We start from the raw sequence: 18,400 nt of genomic DNA on the forward strand, positions 1-18,400 counted from the left end.
AGGTCACGTTATTAGAGGTTTTGCAACCCTATGATCGGCACTCCACAAAGATTGGGAGCCAACTTCCACCAGCCTCCAGCCTTTCCTGAGACTTCCCTCCCTCAAACCCATTCAGATTAACCGCCACCTGTACAGCTGGGAAAAAATACGCAAAACTACTGTCGGGACAAACCTTGTTTATTTTGTTCATTAATGAAATAAAATAAAAACTCCTATAGCCATGATAAGTTAGCACCACTCATCCCGCAATAAAAACGAAACTTTTGCTGTGATGGTTTTTGGCAGAAGAAATTCCACAGCAGTGACCAACCAAAACCTCTCAACCAGAACAGCCATCTGCAGTAGTTTGTGGGAATGTTACATCCTTGCCAGTGTCCAACTACAGACCCAAACACTTAAACCCAATTGGTATCATTCACAGGGTTAAAGCAACTTCGTTAAGTATACCTGGGCTTATAAACAGATATACAGTATCTGTGATGGTTTATGGGAATAAATTCTACGCCAGGGACAAACACAGAGCTGACACTCTCACAGGCCTTCAGGAAAACAATCACTCGCATTAAAAAAGGGCCTCACTACTGGGAGAATATTACTCAAATTGAGAAAAGTTACCAAAAAACAGGGAAAGACGAGAGCGTACGTCAGATTGTATTTCGGCTACAATGTAGCCCTCCTCAACAAACTGAAGGAAAAAAGACTTGCAACAAAAATTTGCAAGTGAATTAGGAAACGATTTCCATTATCATGGACTAACTTTCAATATACGGGTGTATGCAATGCCATAAGCTAAAGAGGGGGTCGGTAAAGGCATATATTGGAGGAACCAATGATGAAAAAGGGGGAATGAAAGGAAGTTAGGTGAGTTAAGCGGTGAATATTCAAAAAATGGTAGAGCATTTGAAATATTTACTTTAAATTAGAGAAAAGGGATGAGTAAGGAATTGGTCCATTGTTGCTATTAATAATGTTCACTTTAAATTTGTGGATGAAGAGACTTTCATAAGTGTCAAGTAAATAATCAGTTGTTTGTTTGATAAGATGAAGACTTTTTCTTAGGTTTCATGTTGTGTTGAGTAAGTGTTGAGCAATGCTGGATTTTTCCGGTTTATTATATTTTAAATGGGCATTATGTTCCTTGAATCTCATTTTATTGTTTCTATATGTTTGCCCCACTTAGGAAATATTGGATGAGGAACAAGATATTTCATAAATTCTTGATTTATTGACTTGGTCGATCTTGTATTTTGTGTTCCCCAACAAATTAGAAATCCTTTTATTAACTATTTTAAATATCTTATATATACATACCTTTAGTTAAATGAGGATGGTAAGGAAGTTTAATTTAGTGCAGGGACTGGTCTTGAATGTGGGTGGTGGAATTCTAAATGAGTTTCCTAGATTTTATGTTGTTTGTGTTTTATTTTATTTCAAAACTTCAGTACTGTACATTTTCTGATATTTAATGGCAACGCAATATATTGTCCAGTTATTAATCAGTCTTTTCAGGACTATTGATTCTGTGTGGGATGGGTAATTCTCGGGTTCAAAGGATTGAGTAAATGAAGGACTGGAGATACTTGTAAAGAGATATATGAATTTTGCTACTGCGTGGTTGAGTGGCACAGTTTTTGGTTCATAGGACAACAGGGCTCTGGCTTCTGGGAGTGCAGTTGTGGTACAAGGATTAAGCTGCTGTGCCTATGGGGAGGGATGTCTGTGTGTGTACTCCAGAGTACTTCCCATCTGAGGTTCTGGCTGAAGTTTAGGATGCCTTTAAGGATGATGTAGATTACTCTTGGCTGTGAGTGAGAGGGAAAGACCTTCATTCAGAATGGAAATTTCATGTGTGGTGATTAGAATGGAGGGTGGATTAACAATTTCCTGTTTGGATGGGTCACTGAAGGTACTTAAGGTTTGGGAAGACCTTTTGCCTCTGGGGTGCATCTCAAGAAAAACCCTGGCCTTGGTGAGAGTGGTGAAGCAAGCTGAAAAAGGTTGAATTTGAAAATATATCTGGGCATGGGAACTCATCAGCCAATCGTATTGGCAAGGAGAGGCCATGGCACAAATAGGGCAAATATATATAAGGAGGAAAGTAATAGTTTTTAAGGTGGCTTTAGAGGGATCCGAGGGGTCCTTTCGGTATCTTGTCGATTTTCGATAGGTGGTGTAGGGCAAAGCTTTTCTCAGTTAGTGCCCACTCCCTCATGCATGTTCCTGGTAGTGACTTCTCCCAAGATCTCTCGGCATTCATTAATGCACAGAACTTCTTTTCCTTTAATGGCAGGCACTACCTCTTGCCCAAAGGTTGCGTAATTGTTAGCACATTCAATTCCTCATGTTTCTGTACGATGGGAAACACCCGCCAAGCTGCGGCGCAAACTGTTTCATATTCACGGTTTTTGAATGCACAGGGGACTATGTTCGGAAAATGCTATTCCAAAACTAAAAACTAATTTCAACTTTAGCTCGTAGATATTATATTAATTTTAGTTTTTGAGCAGAAGTAAGTTTATGTTTTCCAAAATGACATGCCAAGCTCACAGTTTAAAAAACCAATAGTGAATCATCAATGCTTCGGCGCAAATTAAATTCAAAGCGAATTTTGTAACAGCACAATTTTTCACAAATGCCTACATTTTTGTGCAGAATTTACTCTTGCAACAAGTAGTGTCATAATATTAAATGATTGACTGCTTTATTAGGGAACATTAACTGAGTTTTCCACTGAAATTACTGTAGTTGATCGTGTTCAAGAAATACGAAGTTTTGTTCTTTGATTTTCAGATTTATTGGGATAAAATAAACGCATTTAATATTTTCTCGAAAGCAATCTGATTCACTACTACCGCCTAACAGCTTTCCGATAAGTATCTTCGGACTTTTATCCGGCACGTTAAAAGATATAAAATGAGATAAGACACTTGACGCGTCCAACTGGATGGGCACTGCATTCAGAGTAAAGTAGCTTTTCCAAGCTACTTAACTTTGTATGCTTTTCTGGTCAACGCGTTCGTATTTGGTTCAAATTTGTCATTTCGATACTCATTTTTTATATGCGCAAAACGAAATTCGAATGTTGAAAGCTCCAATTTCACGAATTACGATGGGTTGATTCTTTAGAAACTTGCACAGTTTTATCTGAATTTTCCTTAATCTGGTCTGGTATAGTGCACATGTTGAGAACACAGCGTTGATCTAAGTTCAATACCAGTGTAACGCCAGTACTGAGTGGATTCGTCAATTTTTATGAGGCCTGGCAGTGTTACTGTGAGTGTCTTCTCTGATTCACAAGATACAATCGTTATAATTTCCAGGCTAGTCATTCGAAATTAAAATGTTAGTTTTGCAAAGTAAGATTGTTTATGATTGTATTTCACTTCCGTTTGAAATATATATGTTTGTTTGATTTTTCAGACTTCAGAAAAATGCATGGACCACGTCGTGTTATCACATTTTGTCTCCTGACAGCGGTTCTACCGACCGTTCTACTCGTCATTCCGTTGTATTTACGCCATAGTGTTTACGCTGATGTTTCCTATGAAGTCACGGAGTCAGATGTTTTGGAAATGGTGGAAGGCATATCATCTGTTTTCTGTCAGGTAAATTTACGATAGAATTAATCGTTGAAAGACCTCTTAATTAAACGAATTGTTCGTTAAGATATTTGCGGGAGTCAATACAAACTATTCAATTTGTAGGATGTATTTTGTCAGTCCTTTTTGATTGTTTTAAATTAATTTCCTGGAAAATATCTTGGAAGGGTTTTTCGCGATGACCTATCTCAGTGGTTATCAAACTCATTATTCAACAGAGCCAGATATCAACAGTACGACGATTGAAATTTCTTTTGAGATCCACACCTATTAACGATAAACCATAAAGGTTTAAACATTGTTATTAACTAAATTTGGATTCTCCTAAGGTGGCCTTTGCTAAAAACGCCCTCAATCTGATTGAGGTACGTTCGCTGAGGTCGACACCTTCTTACTCACCCATCCATACTCGTCTTGTATACGTGTTTTGTCTCCTTCCTTTCGTTAATCATCTTCAATGTCCAAACCATCTTAAAATGCCTTTCTCAATCCTCGGCGCTTCCCGACCTCTCCTCTCTTACTCCACAATGCTTCCTAAAACCAACTTTACTTAAATTTGTAAGTCTTAGTTAAACTATAGATATGTTGAATAAAACTTCATATCACACTCAATAAGGATTATTTATTGATAAAATTAAATTGTAAGGTATCCATAAAATTAAATCATTGCAATGACTGACAAACCCTAATGACAACGAACAATGACATTTCATCTTCTTGGAAAGTTTGGTTAAATCAAGTTTGAACTTAAAATTAAACCACTTGGCTTTTCTGTGTGGAAAAATTTTTTTATTTACTACCTAGGTTTCCCCATACCGCTAATGGGCTCATAAGTTAAATGTCTTATTCAAAACTTTTTCCAGATTTTCCCCGAAATATGGAATAAAAAATTCACTAGAACTGGTGGATGTGTTGTCTAAAGAAATAGTAACCCCCAAGTACATAATGGTATCATTTGATGCTGCAAATTTATTCCCCAGTGTTCCAAGATCAGAGGCTCTAAACCTTGCGGATCCAACCCTGGTGATTTTTGAATTGTGCTCCTCCTTAAAAGTGTGTGTAGAACAAAACAGTTTTGTGTTTAATGGCAAAATTTACCAACAACAAGACGGCCTATAGGCTCTCCGTAACTAGCAGACATTTACCTGGACAATTTGGACCAACTAATGTTATCCTCAGAGAATGCCATTATAAAAAATATCCTCTGCTGGTGTAGATATGTAGATGATATTTCTGCGTCTGGACGGGTTCTGACCGAAAATTAAACAGTTTTTTGTATTTCCTTAATTCCAGAGGTAAACATATTAAATTTACCAAGGAATTAGGAGCAGATGGATCCATCAACTTTCTACATTTAACTATTAAAATTAAAAACAATAGGTTGATTTTTTCCATTTTCAGGAAGAAAGGTTATACAGATGAAGTCATTCACCATAATTCCAGGCACTGCTTCTCTCAAAAATTATCAGCCTCCCACGTCATGGTACACAGAGTATGTTCTATCCCCATGTCTAGAGTAGAGAGAACACTCTTAAAGAACTCAGCATCATAAAATGGATTGCGGTGAACAATGGGTATATAGAAGTGTTAATTCATAAACTTTACAACAAGAAACTATCCCGTTTAGCCAAGGTAGCCTTGCATAGGTCTCCGACATCTGCAGAAAACCAGCCACAGTGGTGGAGATTCCCTTTTCTTGGCCACTTGTCATTAAAAGCACAAAGAATCCTCCCAAAAGAAAAGGTGAGGCCGGCCTTCTGCAATAAAACAAAATTAATCAATCTGTTATGCCACACGAAGGACCAAGTTAAAGCCATACACAAGAATGGGGTGTACAAACTCCTCTGAGAAGAGTGCAACCGGATACATACTATACATAGGCCAGGCGGGAAGGAGATTTGAGGCGAGAGTGAAGGAGCTCCGAGCATGCTTTAGAAAAAACATCCCCACTTCACTCTTCGCCAAACACCTGAGAGATTGTGGTCACAGCAGAGATGTCCTCCCCGAAATCCTGCTCTTTGAGAAGAAAGGTCACCGCCTCGATGCGCTGGAGCAATTACAAATACTTCAGCACATGGATTACGGAGGAGGTGGTTTGACCAACGAATTTCTTTACCCTTCGCGTTCCCCATTATTGGATTTTCCTCGCCCATCTGCCAACTAAACTGACACCAAGCAAATCCTTTTCGACAATGTAGTAACTCCTCCTCCCAGCCAGCTACTTAATCACCTGACTAATTACCCAGTGCCGTTCGCATTACCCATTCCCCCACTCCTCTGCCAACCTACCCGAAGCCAAGCAAAACTTTTTGCAACATTGTATTAATTCCTCCTCCCAGCCCACTAATTTATCAATATTACCAATCCTCTTCCTACCTCAACCAATCCTTGCTTTCCTCCCTCCCTCCTCTGCCCTCCGTCCAGAGCTATGTATACTGTGTTTGACTTGTATTTTTACCTGATGATGTTATACCATAATGAAACCTAGGTAGTAAATAAAAAAAATTTTTTATGTGGAAAAGCCAAATGGTTTAATTTTAAGTTCAATATGAAAATTTTCCACCAAGTGATGCCAGAAACTGTTTTATTTATAAGTTGTGGTATTTAATTTTAGGCACTATTCCAGGTTCTCATTAATGAGACAACTTCTTAATTCACTCTTGATAAGGTTCATGATTGAAATGAATTCACATGAATATGTAGACCTGAATTCGGAAAGAACAGGAAATGCAATTTCTTTCAACCAATTATATGAGTAGGGAATACTATTTCAGGTGTTAAAAATCAGCGTACCTTCCTTGTCTTTCAAAGCAGATCTCTTGTGTGGTGAACTAAGGTCACATTTGTTTTCTCCAATATATCTATACCAGCACAAAAACGTTCAAATTCCAAGCTCCATGACACTTCGTTTTTTTAAATCCATCAATTACATTTCAAAGTTGCTGATGTCCGTATTCATAGGAGGGCATTTTAATTCTGTTAAAGTGGATTTAAGGGGTGTTTTAACGAAGGCTAACATCGCTTTGGCATTTCTGAAATCCTGAAAACTGTATAGAAAAGCTTCCTTCATATGTAAAATGTTGTTTTGAAATAGCAAATGTTGATATCAGAATTATTTTCTTGGAGATATTTCAACAGTCTTGGAAGGTGAATCAAATTTTCTCTTTCAAAATCTTGAGCAAAAAGAGATAATTTGTTTTCAAATGAAATGACATCTAACTTAGAAAAAACTGTGATTCCTTTCCCCTGTGGGTTATGATTAAGCCTTCAAAAATCCACCTTGAAAAATCTTCCTTTCCTCCTTGTACATATTTGTCCTATTTGTGCAATGGCCTCTCCTTGCCAATACGATTGGGTTATCAATTCTCCTGCCCCGACATCTTTTCAAACTTAACCTTTTTCAGCTTGCGTCACCACTACCAAGGCCAGGGTTTTTCCTGAAATGAACCACTTGGGAATTTTATTTGAGTTTTTTTCCCAAATTACAGCATAGCTTTCAACCTGGGAAATCTAGTTATGGCTGTAGTATCCATAGGTTATTACATCAGTAATGCACTCGAAGAGAAGGGATCCATCTTTGTAACTACTCTGTAACTACTCTAACTACTTTGTAACATCTCTGTAACTAATCATTCAAGGTTACTTTCAAAGCTAGAATATTTTGGTGTCAATGGAATTGCACTGAAACTAATGAAATCATGGTTGGATGATCACCACCAAGTAATTGGTTGAACTTGATGGATCTTTCTTGATCTTCAGCTCATAAAGTAAAATGTGGTATCCCGCAAGGCTCAGTGCTTGTCACCTTCCTCAATAGTATTTTCAATGTGACCCTATCGCTCTAATGATGGCAGCACTGAGGTCAAATGCCTCTCTGAGGAACATATGCTGTGCAGACTACTTTTTGCCTGTCTCCTAACCTTCGACCTATCTGGCATGGGATCAAGAGAGATTATCATGGCTCCCACAAGCGCAGCTCTAGGGGTCATCGGACCGCACTGGCCCTTCCACCATCTCAAGGTGTCCAGGGGGATAGCATAATTGAATGTGGTATTTTATAAGTCTTACATGTTCACAATAATCTGTTTCATGTGTTCTGGTTATAGTTTTAGCAGCTAATCCCTAGTTTTAAATTCTTTAAGTCTTAGATCTTGTATTTCTGTGAGTATATATGCATGTTCCAGCTGTGCAGCACATCACAATCTTCATTGTTGGGTCATTATGTATGTAATATATTTTTATAAGCTGGTCCATTGCGTTAAATCCCTTAAAAAATAATTGAAGTAGTTATTTTAAGATGTTGATACATGGTGTAATGGTAATACAAAATTCTTAAACATTTGTATTCTAACCTGGGCATTTTCCGTATCTTTTAGGAGCATAGCCTCAGGATGAATTCAACATTTAGTGCCTTTAAGCTGAATGGGGACCCAACACTTAGCCCAAAAAGAAGGCGCGTACGCATGAAGAAAAGCATGGCCCTACCAGACGACACGCTAGAATATTGGGGATTTTATCTTCTTAAAGGCTCCACAATTGTCGTCACAGTGTGCTCAAGGTCAGAATATTTACAGTTTCACATCTCTGTGTATGTTTAGAAACCCTTATCATTTCATCTGTTCAGAGTAAGTGGAACAAGGAGCCCCTGTAATAGTGTGCAATGCCACGTAATCATCATGGTAATGTAAAAGTGTTTGATGCACTGCAAATGTTGCTTGCTCTCTTCTGAATGAGAAATTTTATTTTATCAGTCTTTATTAAAAATAGTATTCATCGTATTGCATGGTATAGATTGGTTGGTGCAAAGAGAATTAGGAAGCCATAGTTCACATGATGGTTCATAGATCACATTCTAAAGAGGGAAGGTAATGGAATAATGTAAATATTTGTTAGGCAGCAGATAGTATGGAACACTAAATACAGTGGAACCTCACTTAACAAGCACCAACTCACACAGCTATTAATTGGCATAATGAGCAAAATATAGGCCCTGAAAATGACTGCCTTAACGAGCGACTTTTCACGTAGCGAGTGACGAGGAGAGGGCAATTCCGAGAATGATTGCCTGCATGCTACTGCAGTTTGTCTCAAGCACACGTTCCGCTAGCATCGTAGCGTCAATAGTGATCACGCATATTTCAAACTTTTGTCCAAATATATTATTAGTGATTTTTTTGTGCAAAGTTTAATAATATTTTGTGCATGATTTTAAAATTGACCTTGGAGGAAAATCCCTAAGAAGGAAACCGTAAGAGAATAAAAATAAAAAATTACTGTAGAAATGAAATGTGAAATCATTGGAAATCAGGAACAAGGTGGCCAACAGAGGATGCACATCAGCAATTGGCCTTTTCTCCAAGGGGACGGAGAAGACTAAGGAGATGGATGCTTCGAATGGAGTGACGAGCGTATCCACACGGTGGTCGGGTATTCTCAACAATGTTGAAAGATTTTTTGTCATATGCATAAATGAAAAGCAATTGCAATTCAACACCATTAATGAGAATATAATTTGTGAGAAGGGGAAAGTGATTTTCGTTGACGGCATTAATTAGATGTCTAGGTCATCAATGGCCGTTTAAATATTTAAGGGGAGCCATGCGTGGTTCAAGAAGTTAATGGCAGGAGCCGGCATTCATGGTGCTGTGAGGCATGGTGAAGCAGCAACCTCTGAGTCCAAGGCAGCTGACTTCAAAAAGCTCGTAGACTGAGGGTTACCAGCCGCAACAGGTTTTTAATTGTGGCGGTTCTCTTCTGGAAGAAGATGCCGAAGGGAGCCTATATTAATGCACGTAACAGTGGAACAGAATGCATTTCCTGACCACAAGGCAATGAAAGGTGGTCTCACACTGCTATTTTGCCCAAATGCTAGCGGTGATTTGAAAATCAAACCCCTGCTTGTTTACCATTCAGAAACTCCACGAGCCTTCAAGGAGTGTTAAGTCCCCCAAAACATCAGGTTAAATGAGATGTGGAGGTTGTGGGAAACTGTTTGGTCATACTGTGCATGGGAGGAGGCATCACCCTGATAAGGCAGTGACAATGAGCGCCATAATTTTATTTAACGATCATTCTGTCACATTTTTACCAAATTTTGAGATGTTGGTGAAAACAAATGCCTCTGGACAGCTTTCTGGTAAAAACCAATTATGCACCTATAGTAAATAATGAAATATTTATTTCTATCCTTTTTTGTTTTTACAAATTGAATTTGTGTGCTCATTTGCTTAATACCACGTTAGAAGAAAAAGTGACTGTGATCCACAATCCTAAACAATATAGTAATAATTTTCTTTGAATAAACCTTGTACATAATTTTTTTAAATGGAACACATTATCGTATTTTACATTAATTTATGTGCAACACTTGTATATATACCTAGTGTTTCACTCAACGAGAAAGGTGATGTAACAGGTAATGTTCGTATTATGGGGTTCAACTGTTTATAGGCCTAGCAGAGAAACATACAGGACCTAGGAGCATGGTGAAATGAGCAGTGCGAGGATGTCTCTTGCTAGAGATACCTTTAGAAAGGAGAAATCTCAAAGAGAGGAAAAATCTATTATTTAGTTCAAGGCAAATGATATTTACACTCGGAAATTATTGCATTGAAAACAAAGGCAATGTGCTTTCCTGGAAAGAGAAAGGCTGAAAAAGGAGCGCAAAAGCTAGATCAGGCAGAACATATTATGTATCTGGGAAGTGTTTTGGACCAAAATGGCAAAAGTGGTAGGAACTTAAGGTGCGAGTGGTGGATGGAGAGTCCAGATGGGCTTTGTTAGAAACGGGAGCAAGACAGGGATGTCCATTATCACCTGTGCTGTTAGCGCAGAGGAAATGATCAAAGAGGCTTGGGAAGAAGTGGGCATGAAAATCGGCTGGGAATACATGAATTCAGGTAGGCTGATGATCAAACTTCAGTTTTTCATTCAGCCAACAGGTTGCAAGCATTGCTGAGTGAATTGGATGTTCAGTGCAATAGATATGGGAATCAGAAAATTACTAAGGGAAAAAAATTATTAATGGCTGTTTTTCTAGTATAAATTTTTTAATAAATCTGAAATATGCATTTTTATTTTAATGTGTAGACGAGATAACAACATGATTTAATTATTTTATCATACCTGTAACTATTTAAAGTGAATGTAAAACAAATTTATCCAAAGCACATCCATATTAGGCTTTGTATGAAAAGTGCAAACCTGCAAATTCATCAAAACAGTCATGGCATTTTTCACGTATACCAGGGAAAAGAGTCTGACACTAAAAGGGTTAAATATGCCACAAACAAAATTTGCATACAAACCTTAGCAACATTTCTTAAAATCTTTGGTAATTTAGCGAAGGAGAGGTGAAATAAGGGAATTGAAAATTTTTGACGAATTGCAGTTGAGCATTTGGAGAAGGTCGTGAAATGTCAGATGTTCTGACGTAAGGCGAGGGGAAAAATGCCATTTGCTTAATTTTGATGAAGCGGTTGATAATTGGAAGTACAAATAAGCTACACTGTTCAGGATTAGTTTGTGGAGCACATTGGAAGGGTGGCTATGTTATACAGCTGTCAGGAGGCTGTTCCAAGGCCCACGTTCGAATCCTGGAGATAGCAGATATATTTCAGTGGTATCCCAATCCCTACTTGAGGTGCTTGGTAAAGAGCACTAAGACGCCGTCTGTTAGATGGGAGGTTCAATTGTTTGACCCCTTGGCGCCTTTCGTGGAAGAGTAGGCTAATGCCAATGCCGGTTTTCTCTTCAACCTTCCTCATTTCCCATTCATCCCTAATGGCGCTACTGATCTTAGTATTTCGGTCGCCTCCCCTAAAACTACCTCTGCTAGTACACTGCTTCTCTCCAATTACATTATTATTTACGTACAGTCAATGACATAACGCAATTACATGGTTTGTGCTCAGGTACGAAGGTGGCCGTGTCATGCTGGTGAGAGGGGAGAGGAACCTGAAGACCTGTGGCCTCTTGCAACACAACTCGAGGAGACAGAGAATCGAGGTTGGAGTTGGCGGACAGAGTATTAAGGAGCAACCGGAAGGGAACAATGTTCGTATGATGTTCGAAAGGAAGTCTGACAGGAGGTTGGAGGTGGACGGCATGCTTAGTGCCGAAGTTAATCAATTAGGTGTGAGGACGTTGGGAAAGCAAGAGATGTCCGAGGGAAGCCAGGAGGGGGGCGTGGGCCAGGGTGAAGAGGGGTGGGGCGAGTCAGGGCAAGGAGGGGGCCGAGAGAGCGGCGGGCCGCGAGGGAGTGTGGGTGGTGGGGGTGAGTGGGAAGTGAAGGCAAAGAAGCAAGGCTGGGAGACGGACGATGAAGAAGAAGAAGATGACGACGAGGGGGAGTCGTCAGGTCGGGGAGGCATCGAAATGCTCCGGCAACCCAGGGCAGCCTTTCGTTCAAAACAAGCGTTCGAGAGGAGTTCGGACTTGGGGAGAGAGGGGAGAAGTGACGGGGTCTTATCTCGGGAGCTCTTAGACATCATGGGCAATAGAAGGAGATTAGGGAAGCGAGAGGGAACCAAAGGGACGGATTTGGATACCTTGGAGAGGTATCATGGTGGGGTGCGTGCCGTGGTTGCAGGCCCCAGGGTGGAGAGGCTGGATCGCCTGAGGAAGGATCTGGAGGGGGAGGTGAAGCAGCGGCGGAAGAGGGAAGACGTGAGACTGGTGGACACGGGGCTGAGGCACGGGGGAACGGCCATAGGCTACGTCAAGGAGGAGAGTGAAGAGGACTCGGACTCCAGCTTTGAGCTGGGTTTGAAGGAATGCTACGGTGGCCTCGTAGAGCACCATCAGTCTTTTGAGCCTTCCCAGACGTGCACGGAGGACGTAGCCAGCGAGAGCACGGACATAAACGGTGCAGAGGAGTCCAAGAACAGCCTCCGGTTTGCGTATGACATAGTGGAGAGTGGATATTATTATTTTATATTTTATAGTGATAATGACCGTGTGATAAACAGCATGCATGCTGCTTTTGATATTCACAAGACAGTCTATGAATATGAAAGCCAAAAAACTGAAAACAGTAGTGAGAAATGTGTTAATTCAACGGAATGTACGTTCACGGTGGGTTTCTTGTCTGGTGCCACTGTAATGGTGGAAATACCTCACAGGGACGGAATTGATAGGGACCTGAAGGACGAAGTGGGAGGCCCCCAAGGTGCCCTCCTGATATCCAGCTGCCACCCTAGAATGGCAGTGTACATAGTATTCCCAATCGCAGTTCTATTCCTGATCCTTGGTTGTGCATTCCTATAGTTTGATCTCACCCTGTATCAATTTTCATTTGTCTTCCTTGGTATTTCGCTCAGGATGGTTTTGCACGGCAGTAGTTTTGTGAATCTAAGTACTTATTCCTAACTTGTGCTGCGAAATCACTTGACTGTGAAAAAATCTCAAATTATCTACCAGTTGAAGGTAGATACCTGTGTAATGAAATTTATTTTGTTTTAATTTCTTAACTACCATATTTAATTTGACAATACTTAAATTTTTGGTCAAAAAGTACCTTCTAATGATATTTTAACTAAAATATTCTGCATGTTTAGATTTAAGTTATAGAGAAGAATATTTTTTACTGTTATCCTTTTGCTCAGGGATGCATTTTAAAGAGGATGTATGACAACTTGCTGAGCTAGTGTGATGTGTACAAAGTAATGTAAATGGAGGATACAGCCTATTGTAATACAATGACTGATTAATACTACTAGAATGGATCCGTCAGCTGTTGAAGTAGCATATGATACACCTTAATTGATTATTTCAATGAAAGTTAATTAATGCTGAGAATGTGTATGAGGCAACAGTAGGTATTTTAAAACATATTTGTCAATATCCGTATGCTATTAGAATTTTGCAAGAAATTTTCAGATGTGGTTTGGTGTAATTTTAAAGTGTGTTGTTAATCATTGTTATTAATTGCAAAATATTTCGAATCAAAATTAGTTATCCCAAGATTCACATATTCCAATGTTAAGTATAATTGTGTACCTAATTTTCAAAGTTGTGTCTTTTGGAGAAAACCCATTTGCTTCATGAAAGAATTAAGTGGCTTACCTGAAGATCTTAACTTTTTAAATGTTTGATTCACTGTTAGATCTGTATTTCATGATACAGAATGTCATTTATTATTTTTTTAATTAACTGCATAATTATGGAAATTCTTTCTCCCTCTTAGGGTAGACCCTTGAATAGCGTGATGCCTTAAAGTATGACATCACATGGAAAACATTGAGGATGTTACTCAGTAAATGCTGCAATTGTCAATGCGATAAAAATATCTCCCTTTCATCCTGGGGCTGCCTCTGAATTACATAAAACTTTTTGGGGAAGGTGAGTCTGACCACTTCATTTAATTTTCTTGCAAGGGGATGGTGTGTCCAGGAGAAATATTTTAGGTTGGTCATTGCATTATTTGAGAATTTTCATGGAAAAGGAATTAGAGAAAAAATCTTCCGTCAACAAAGAACACGTTGTGCAAATGCTCACTAATGAACCTGCCGCTTCAATTATTAATTGACCCCTTGAAGGAGTTTTGGGTTATCTGTTTCATTTCACTTGGCACGTGTATTCTGGAATAAAAAGAGCAAGTTGTGATTAATGGCAGTGCTCTTCTTACAATGCAAACACTCAATTGAAGTGAGTGAAGTAGGTTTAAGTTGAGGTTTGAGTTGAAGTAGGTCGACATCAAATGAGCTCATGGTTATATTTCAATTTGTTGTGCAAAATGCTCCATTTCACTTAAATGCACTTTTTTCCCTTGCGAATTGTGCCTGGTTGATGTACAAATATTAATTATTAGATCATAATTTATTATCAGATTGGGGTTTGGGATGCCCATATTTTGTTGATCCTTACACAGGGGGAGGAGCAAAACCAGAATGCCTTCATAATACAAGGACACTCCAATCCAAAGTATTGAAGACAATTGTACAATTAGCAATATCTATTCTTAGCCGAGTAGGTTAAAAATCTTTGGTATTTTTGCAAAGGAGAGGTGAAATAAAGGAATCGAAAATTTTTGACGAATTGCAGTTGAGCATTTGGAGAAGGTCATGAAATGTCAGATGTTGTGACGTAAGGCGAGGGGAAAAATGCCATTTGCTTAATTTTGATGAAGCGGTTGATAATTGGAAGTACAACTAAGCTACACTGTTCAGGATTAGTTTGTGGAGCACATTGGAAGGGTGGCTATGTCATACAGGTGATTTTCCTTGCGTGGCCTGTGCACTCCGCCCGCATCCCCTTTCATTGATTGGGCTTGAGGTGGGAACATACATTCTTTCAGACTAATTATTGATTCCCACTTGTCAAAGAATTATTTTGTCGAGTTCATCATTCTTTAGAAGTGTTCTGTGGGCAGATCTACTCGTGGCAATCTCTTCTCCGTGCTGTTGTTACCACAGCGCGATGTCCATGGTTTTGGAGTTGCTCCCTTCTTGTTCCTGATGGCCAGAGGACAGTTATTCATGCAGAGCAGTCGCAGAGCCCTCCTCTCGCTCTTTAGCCTTTCATCCAGGCCAATCACAATAAGTCTCCCTTTGCCATCTTCTAAGTCTCCGATTTGTTGTTTTCTTTTCCTACTGGACAACTGGGTTGTCAGTTTTCAAAACGGGAGCTGTGCAGAGGTTGCAGCTCATGTCTTTAGTGATACGTAATACCACAGTGCTAATAATGTTTGTATAGAAAGTATTGGGAAAAGTTTTGGAAAAATAGATTTATCTCAGATATTGCTAAAAATGCCTCAAAATTCTCCTTAAAAGTGCATCCCTTGAGAGTGTCGACACCATTTTGCTAGCAGCTTTTCCACGACTGAAAGACTCCCTGGCCGGCAGATTCCGAAAGTTCCTTCAGGGTACGAGTGCAAGCTTCTTTTGATGACACTTATGGTCCCATGGTGGTGTCCTTTGATGGAAGGTTTCACCTTTGGGAATAGGAAATAGTCTGCTGGTGCCAAGTCGGGACTGTAATCTGGTTGGGGTATTGTTGCGATGCCTTTTCACAAGGTCTTCAGAAGTCGACACTAAACTCTGCTCTTGGTTGTCCATCAAGACCTTCGGTGGGACGAGTTTAGCGCAGATCTTTTGGATCGCCAAATTCTCAGTGATAATGGTGTGCACTTTCATCTTATCAATGCCAATGTATGATCTGCAATCATGTGAACTCTTTAACAGAAGGTTTAAATTCAGCACTCCACGCACACATCGAGAGAAAATTGTCAATGATCCTTTTCATACAAACCTTTTACTTGGTATCAGTACTGGAAGGAAGGATTTTGATGCCTTCATTTATTGTCAATAAGGTGTGAATACTTTTCAAGAACTCCCTTCTGGTTGTGTCGCCTGACAACAGGAGGATGTTGAGCGGAGGTTGGAATTTGATTAGGGTTGCATTCCTAAGTAAACAATTCAAATAGTTGGCATTATGGCACAAGACTTTTGGGTTACAAGAATGAATACAGTAAAGATACTCTTTGTCTCAACTTGATGTTTAAGAATAAAGGGAAGATGCACACTCCATATTTTTGCGGCTGTTTTGGTGGAAGGGCAAGTGCAGGAATTACATTGGCTACAATACTTTCATGACAAAACATAAGAGTGCATAACTTAAAAAATATGATTCAACTTTGCATGAAAATTTCTGAATGGTATTTTATAAAAGAAGTCATCCAGCATGTCTGGGAGACGGCTCTGCCTCATCCCGGAAAGGATTTCGCCTTTAAATTCGAGGCAAGTTAAGGCATTACGACAGGGTACCTGCAGCACTAGTTACTATGACATTTTTTCATAATAAACCTATGCAATGGAAATTTGTACCCAATGTGATGGAATTTAATTTTCATCGATGCTTCACCTGAAAAGGTATTGTGCTTCCAACTTTCTTAAGCTTAGTGTGAAATCTCTCAATTTTCAGTACAAAACAAGCAATCTAAGCAATGCAAAGTATAGTTACTGGCAGCTAAGCGGATTGCTTAAAAGAGAAATTTATACATTGTTAAAGTTTTTGCCATTCTTCATATAACTTATAAATGACAGGTCTGGCTTCTGTGCAGCAAAAAATCTCATTTAATATCCATGTCATTGTGCTATTTATATGTTTTACTTAAATAGTTTCAGAATGGCTGTTGGACCAAGACCTATTAACTTTTACAGCAGGGAGAACTATTTATAGAGAATATCCTGGAATCTTTAACGTGGTCTACTCTACAGCCTCGTGAAGGATTCCATCTCCACCTGAAATTCTTCAACAGGGTCTCACAGCCTCGTGAAGGATTTCAGTCAGGATAGTGTGCATGTGGCTTTGTATCAGTCCCTGATGTGGATTAATTTCCTGTAAACCATCACAGAGGGTATTCTGGTCGAGAGGTTGTGATTGGTCCCTGACATGGTTCCCGTTAAACCAACACAACAATTGGTCTGATGAGAGATTTGCGAGTAATTTTTACGGTCATTGGAGTTTTCTTTCCCCATTCTTATTTATTTGAGAGGCCGTGGAGCTCATTATTTCTGGCCAAGTACAATTAGTTCCTTCAGCAGCTTACTAGTCATTTTTGTTCAAGATTTGGTTCACTCTAAAATTTTCTTAATGTGCAATACAATGAATTAGCTTCAATTAATTTATTTGTTCTGTGCAAGAGGTCCTCAAAGCCAATTTATATATTTAGAAATTTTTTTAATTCTAAGTTTAATGAACTGGCTTATTTTAGTGAGCAACGAATAATTGCATGCCATATTTTCAGTGAAGACAGTTGGAAACTATTGCAGTCAAAGTAACTTACACTAAGAACAATTAAGTTTTTCTCTCGCTGGTAAATCCAGTACATATCTCAGTATAGTATATGGAATGTTTTCTTTGTATCTTGCTCACTTTTAGCGGTGTTTCTTTCTAATATTTGTCTATGTTCTTCCCATCGTCTTCATTTAGTTGTATATCATGTCATAAATTCTAATACCATGTATTTGAGTATAAGTTGAATATTTCTCGTGTTTTCAGGTTAGTGTAAGCCTCAATGGCTGGCACTAAGCAGAAAATGGAAAGAATGAGGTGACTTTTCTGTATCAGTATTTCAATGTAAGATGAGCAAGTCTGTGACAAGAATTAAATGATTCCACTTTATGCTCAACGTACAATACAAGTGTTCAATGAACTTCTAATGTGGTGTTTTACATTACATTGAATTTCATACTAAGCCTTTTTAATTAATAATTCAGTTATCTAGATGCCTTTCCATGCACCTGTACTGAGTCTTTTAAAATTCAAAATTAGCTCTCTCATATTTCCTTGGCTGAGAGTCAAACGAAGAATGTTTTCAGTGTATATACTCGGACGGCTCATTTTCATTGTAGCATTCATGCTTTGGTCATTATTGGTTGGAAGAGTCCCTGTGCATTTAAATATATGAAATATTTATATGCATACTCCTATGGCTGTAACCTTTGAGAAAAGGGAAATTGTTTCTGAAAAAGGAATACTGCAAAGTGCCATTGTTTTTGGGTCTATGCATTTTGCTTGTAATGTTACTTTCCTGAACTTTTAATGAATAAAAATATGTTTTCTTAAAATAGAGACTTGGAGAAACCATTACTTATTTATCATTTTAGTTTTATCAGTAAAATTGATCTGCTACATTTAGGTTGTTAAAGGATAGTAAAGCAGCCACAACGATGCACGATTTAGCAATCCATTTTGAAGCGAAATTGGCAGATGGATGTCTTTGTATCCTTTAAACCACTTGCTTTTATGGCAGAATTGTTCTTTAAAATAATTTACCGAAGCTAACAAGATTAAGATGA

At 38.8% G+C, this 18,400-nt stretch overlaps 1 protein-coding gene across 1 annotated transcript; it reads left to right on the forward strand.

The window, feature by feature from the left end:
* The first annotated feature begins 3,094 nt into the window (after positions 1-3,094).
* Positions 3,095-18,169, forward strand: LOC139698996 (uncharacterized). The gene is made up of 4 exons (XM_071597990.1): positions 3,095-3,273; positions 3,421-3,605; positions 7,976-8,157; positions 11,513-18,169. The coding sequence occupies exons 2-4, from the start codon at positions 3,432-3,434 to the stop codon at positions 12,864-12,866; spliced, it is 1,710 nt and encodes a 569-aa protein (XP_071454091.1). The 5' UTR covers positions 3,095-3,273; positions 3,421-3,431; the 3' UTR covers positions 12,867-18,169.
* The last annotated feature ends 231 nt before the right edge of the window (positions 18,170-18,400 follow it).

Source organism: Hetaerina americana, unplaced genomic scaffold (assembly GCF_022747635.1).
Source record: "Hetaerina americana unplaced genomic scaffold, ioHetAmer1.1.p SCAF_9, whole genome shotgun sequence".
Lineage (NCBI taxonomy): Eukaryota > Metazoa > Arthropoda > Insecta > Odonata > Calopterygidae > Hetaerina > Hetaerina americana.

Coding starts and splice junctions, on each gene's coding strand:
- LOC139698996 (XM_071597990.1), top strand. CDS start 3,432: ATGCATGGACCACGTCGTGTTATCACATTTTGTCTCCTGACAGCGGTT. Junction 3,606..7,975: donor TATCATCTGTTTTCTGTCAG/GTAAATTTACGA, acceptor CGTATCTTTTAG/GAGCATAGCCTCAGGATGAA. Junction 8,158..11,512: donor GTCGTCACAGTGTGCTCAAG/GTCAGAATATTT, acceptor GTTTGTGCTCAG/GTACGAAGGTGGCCGTGTCA.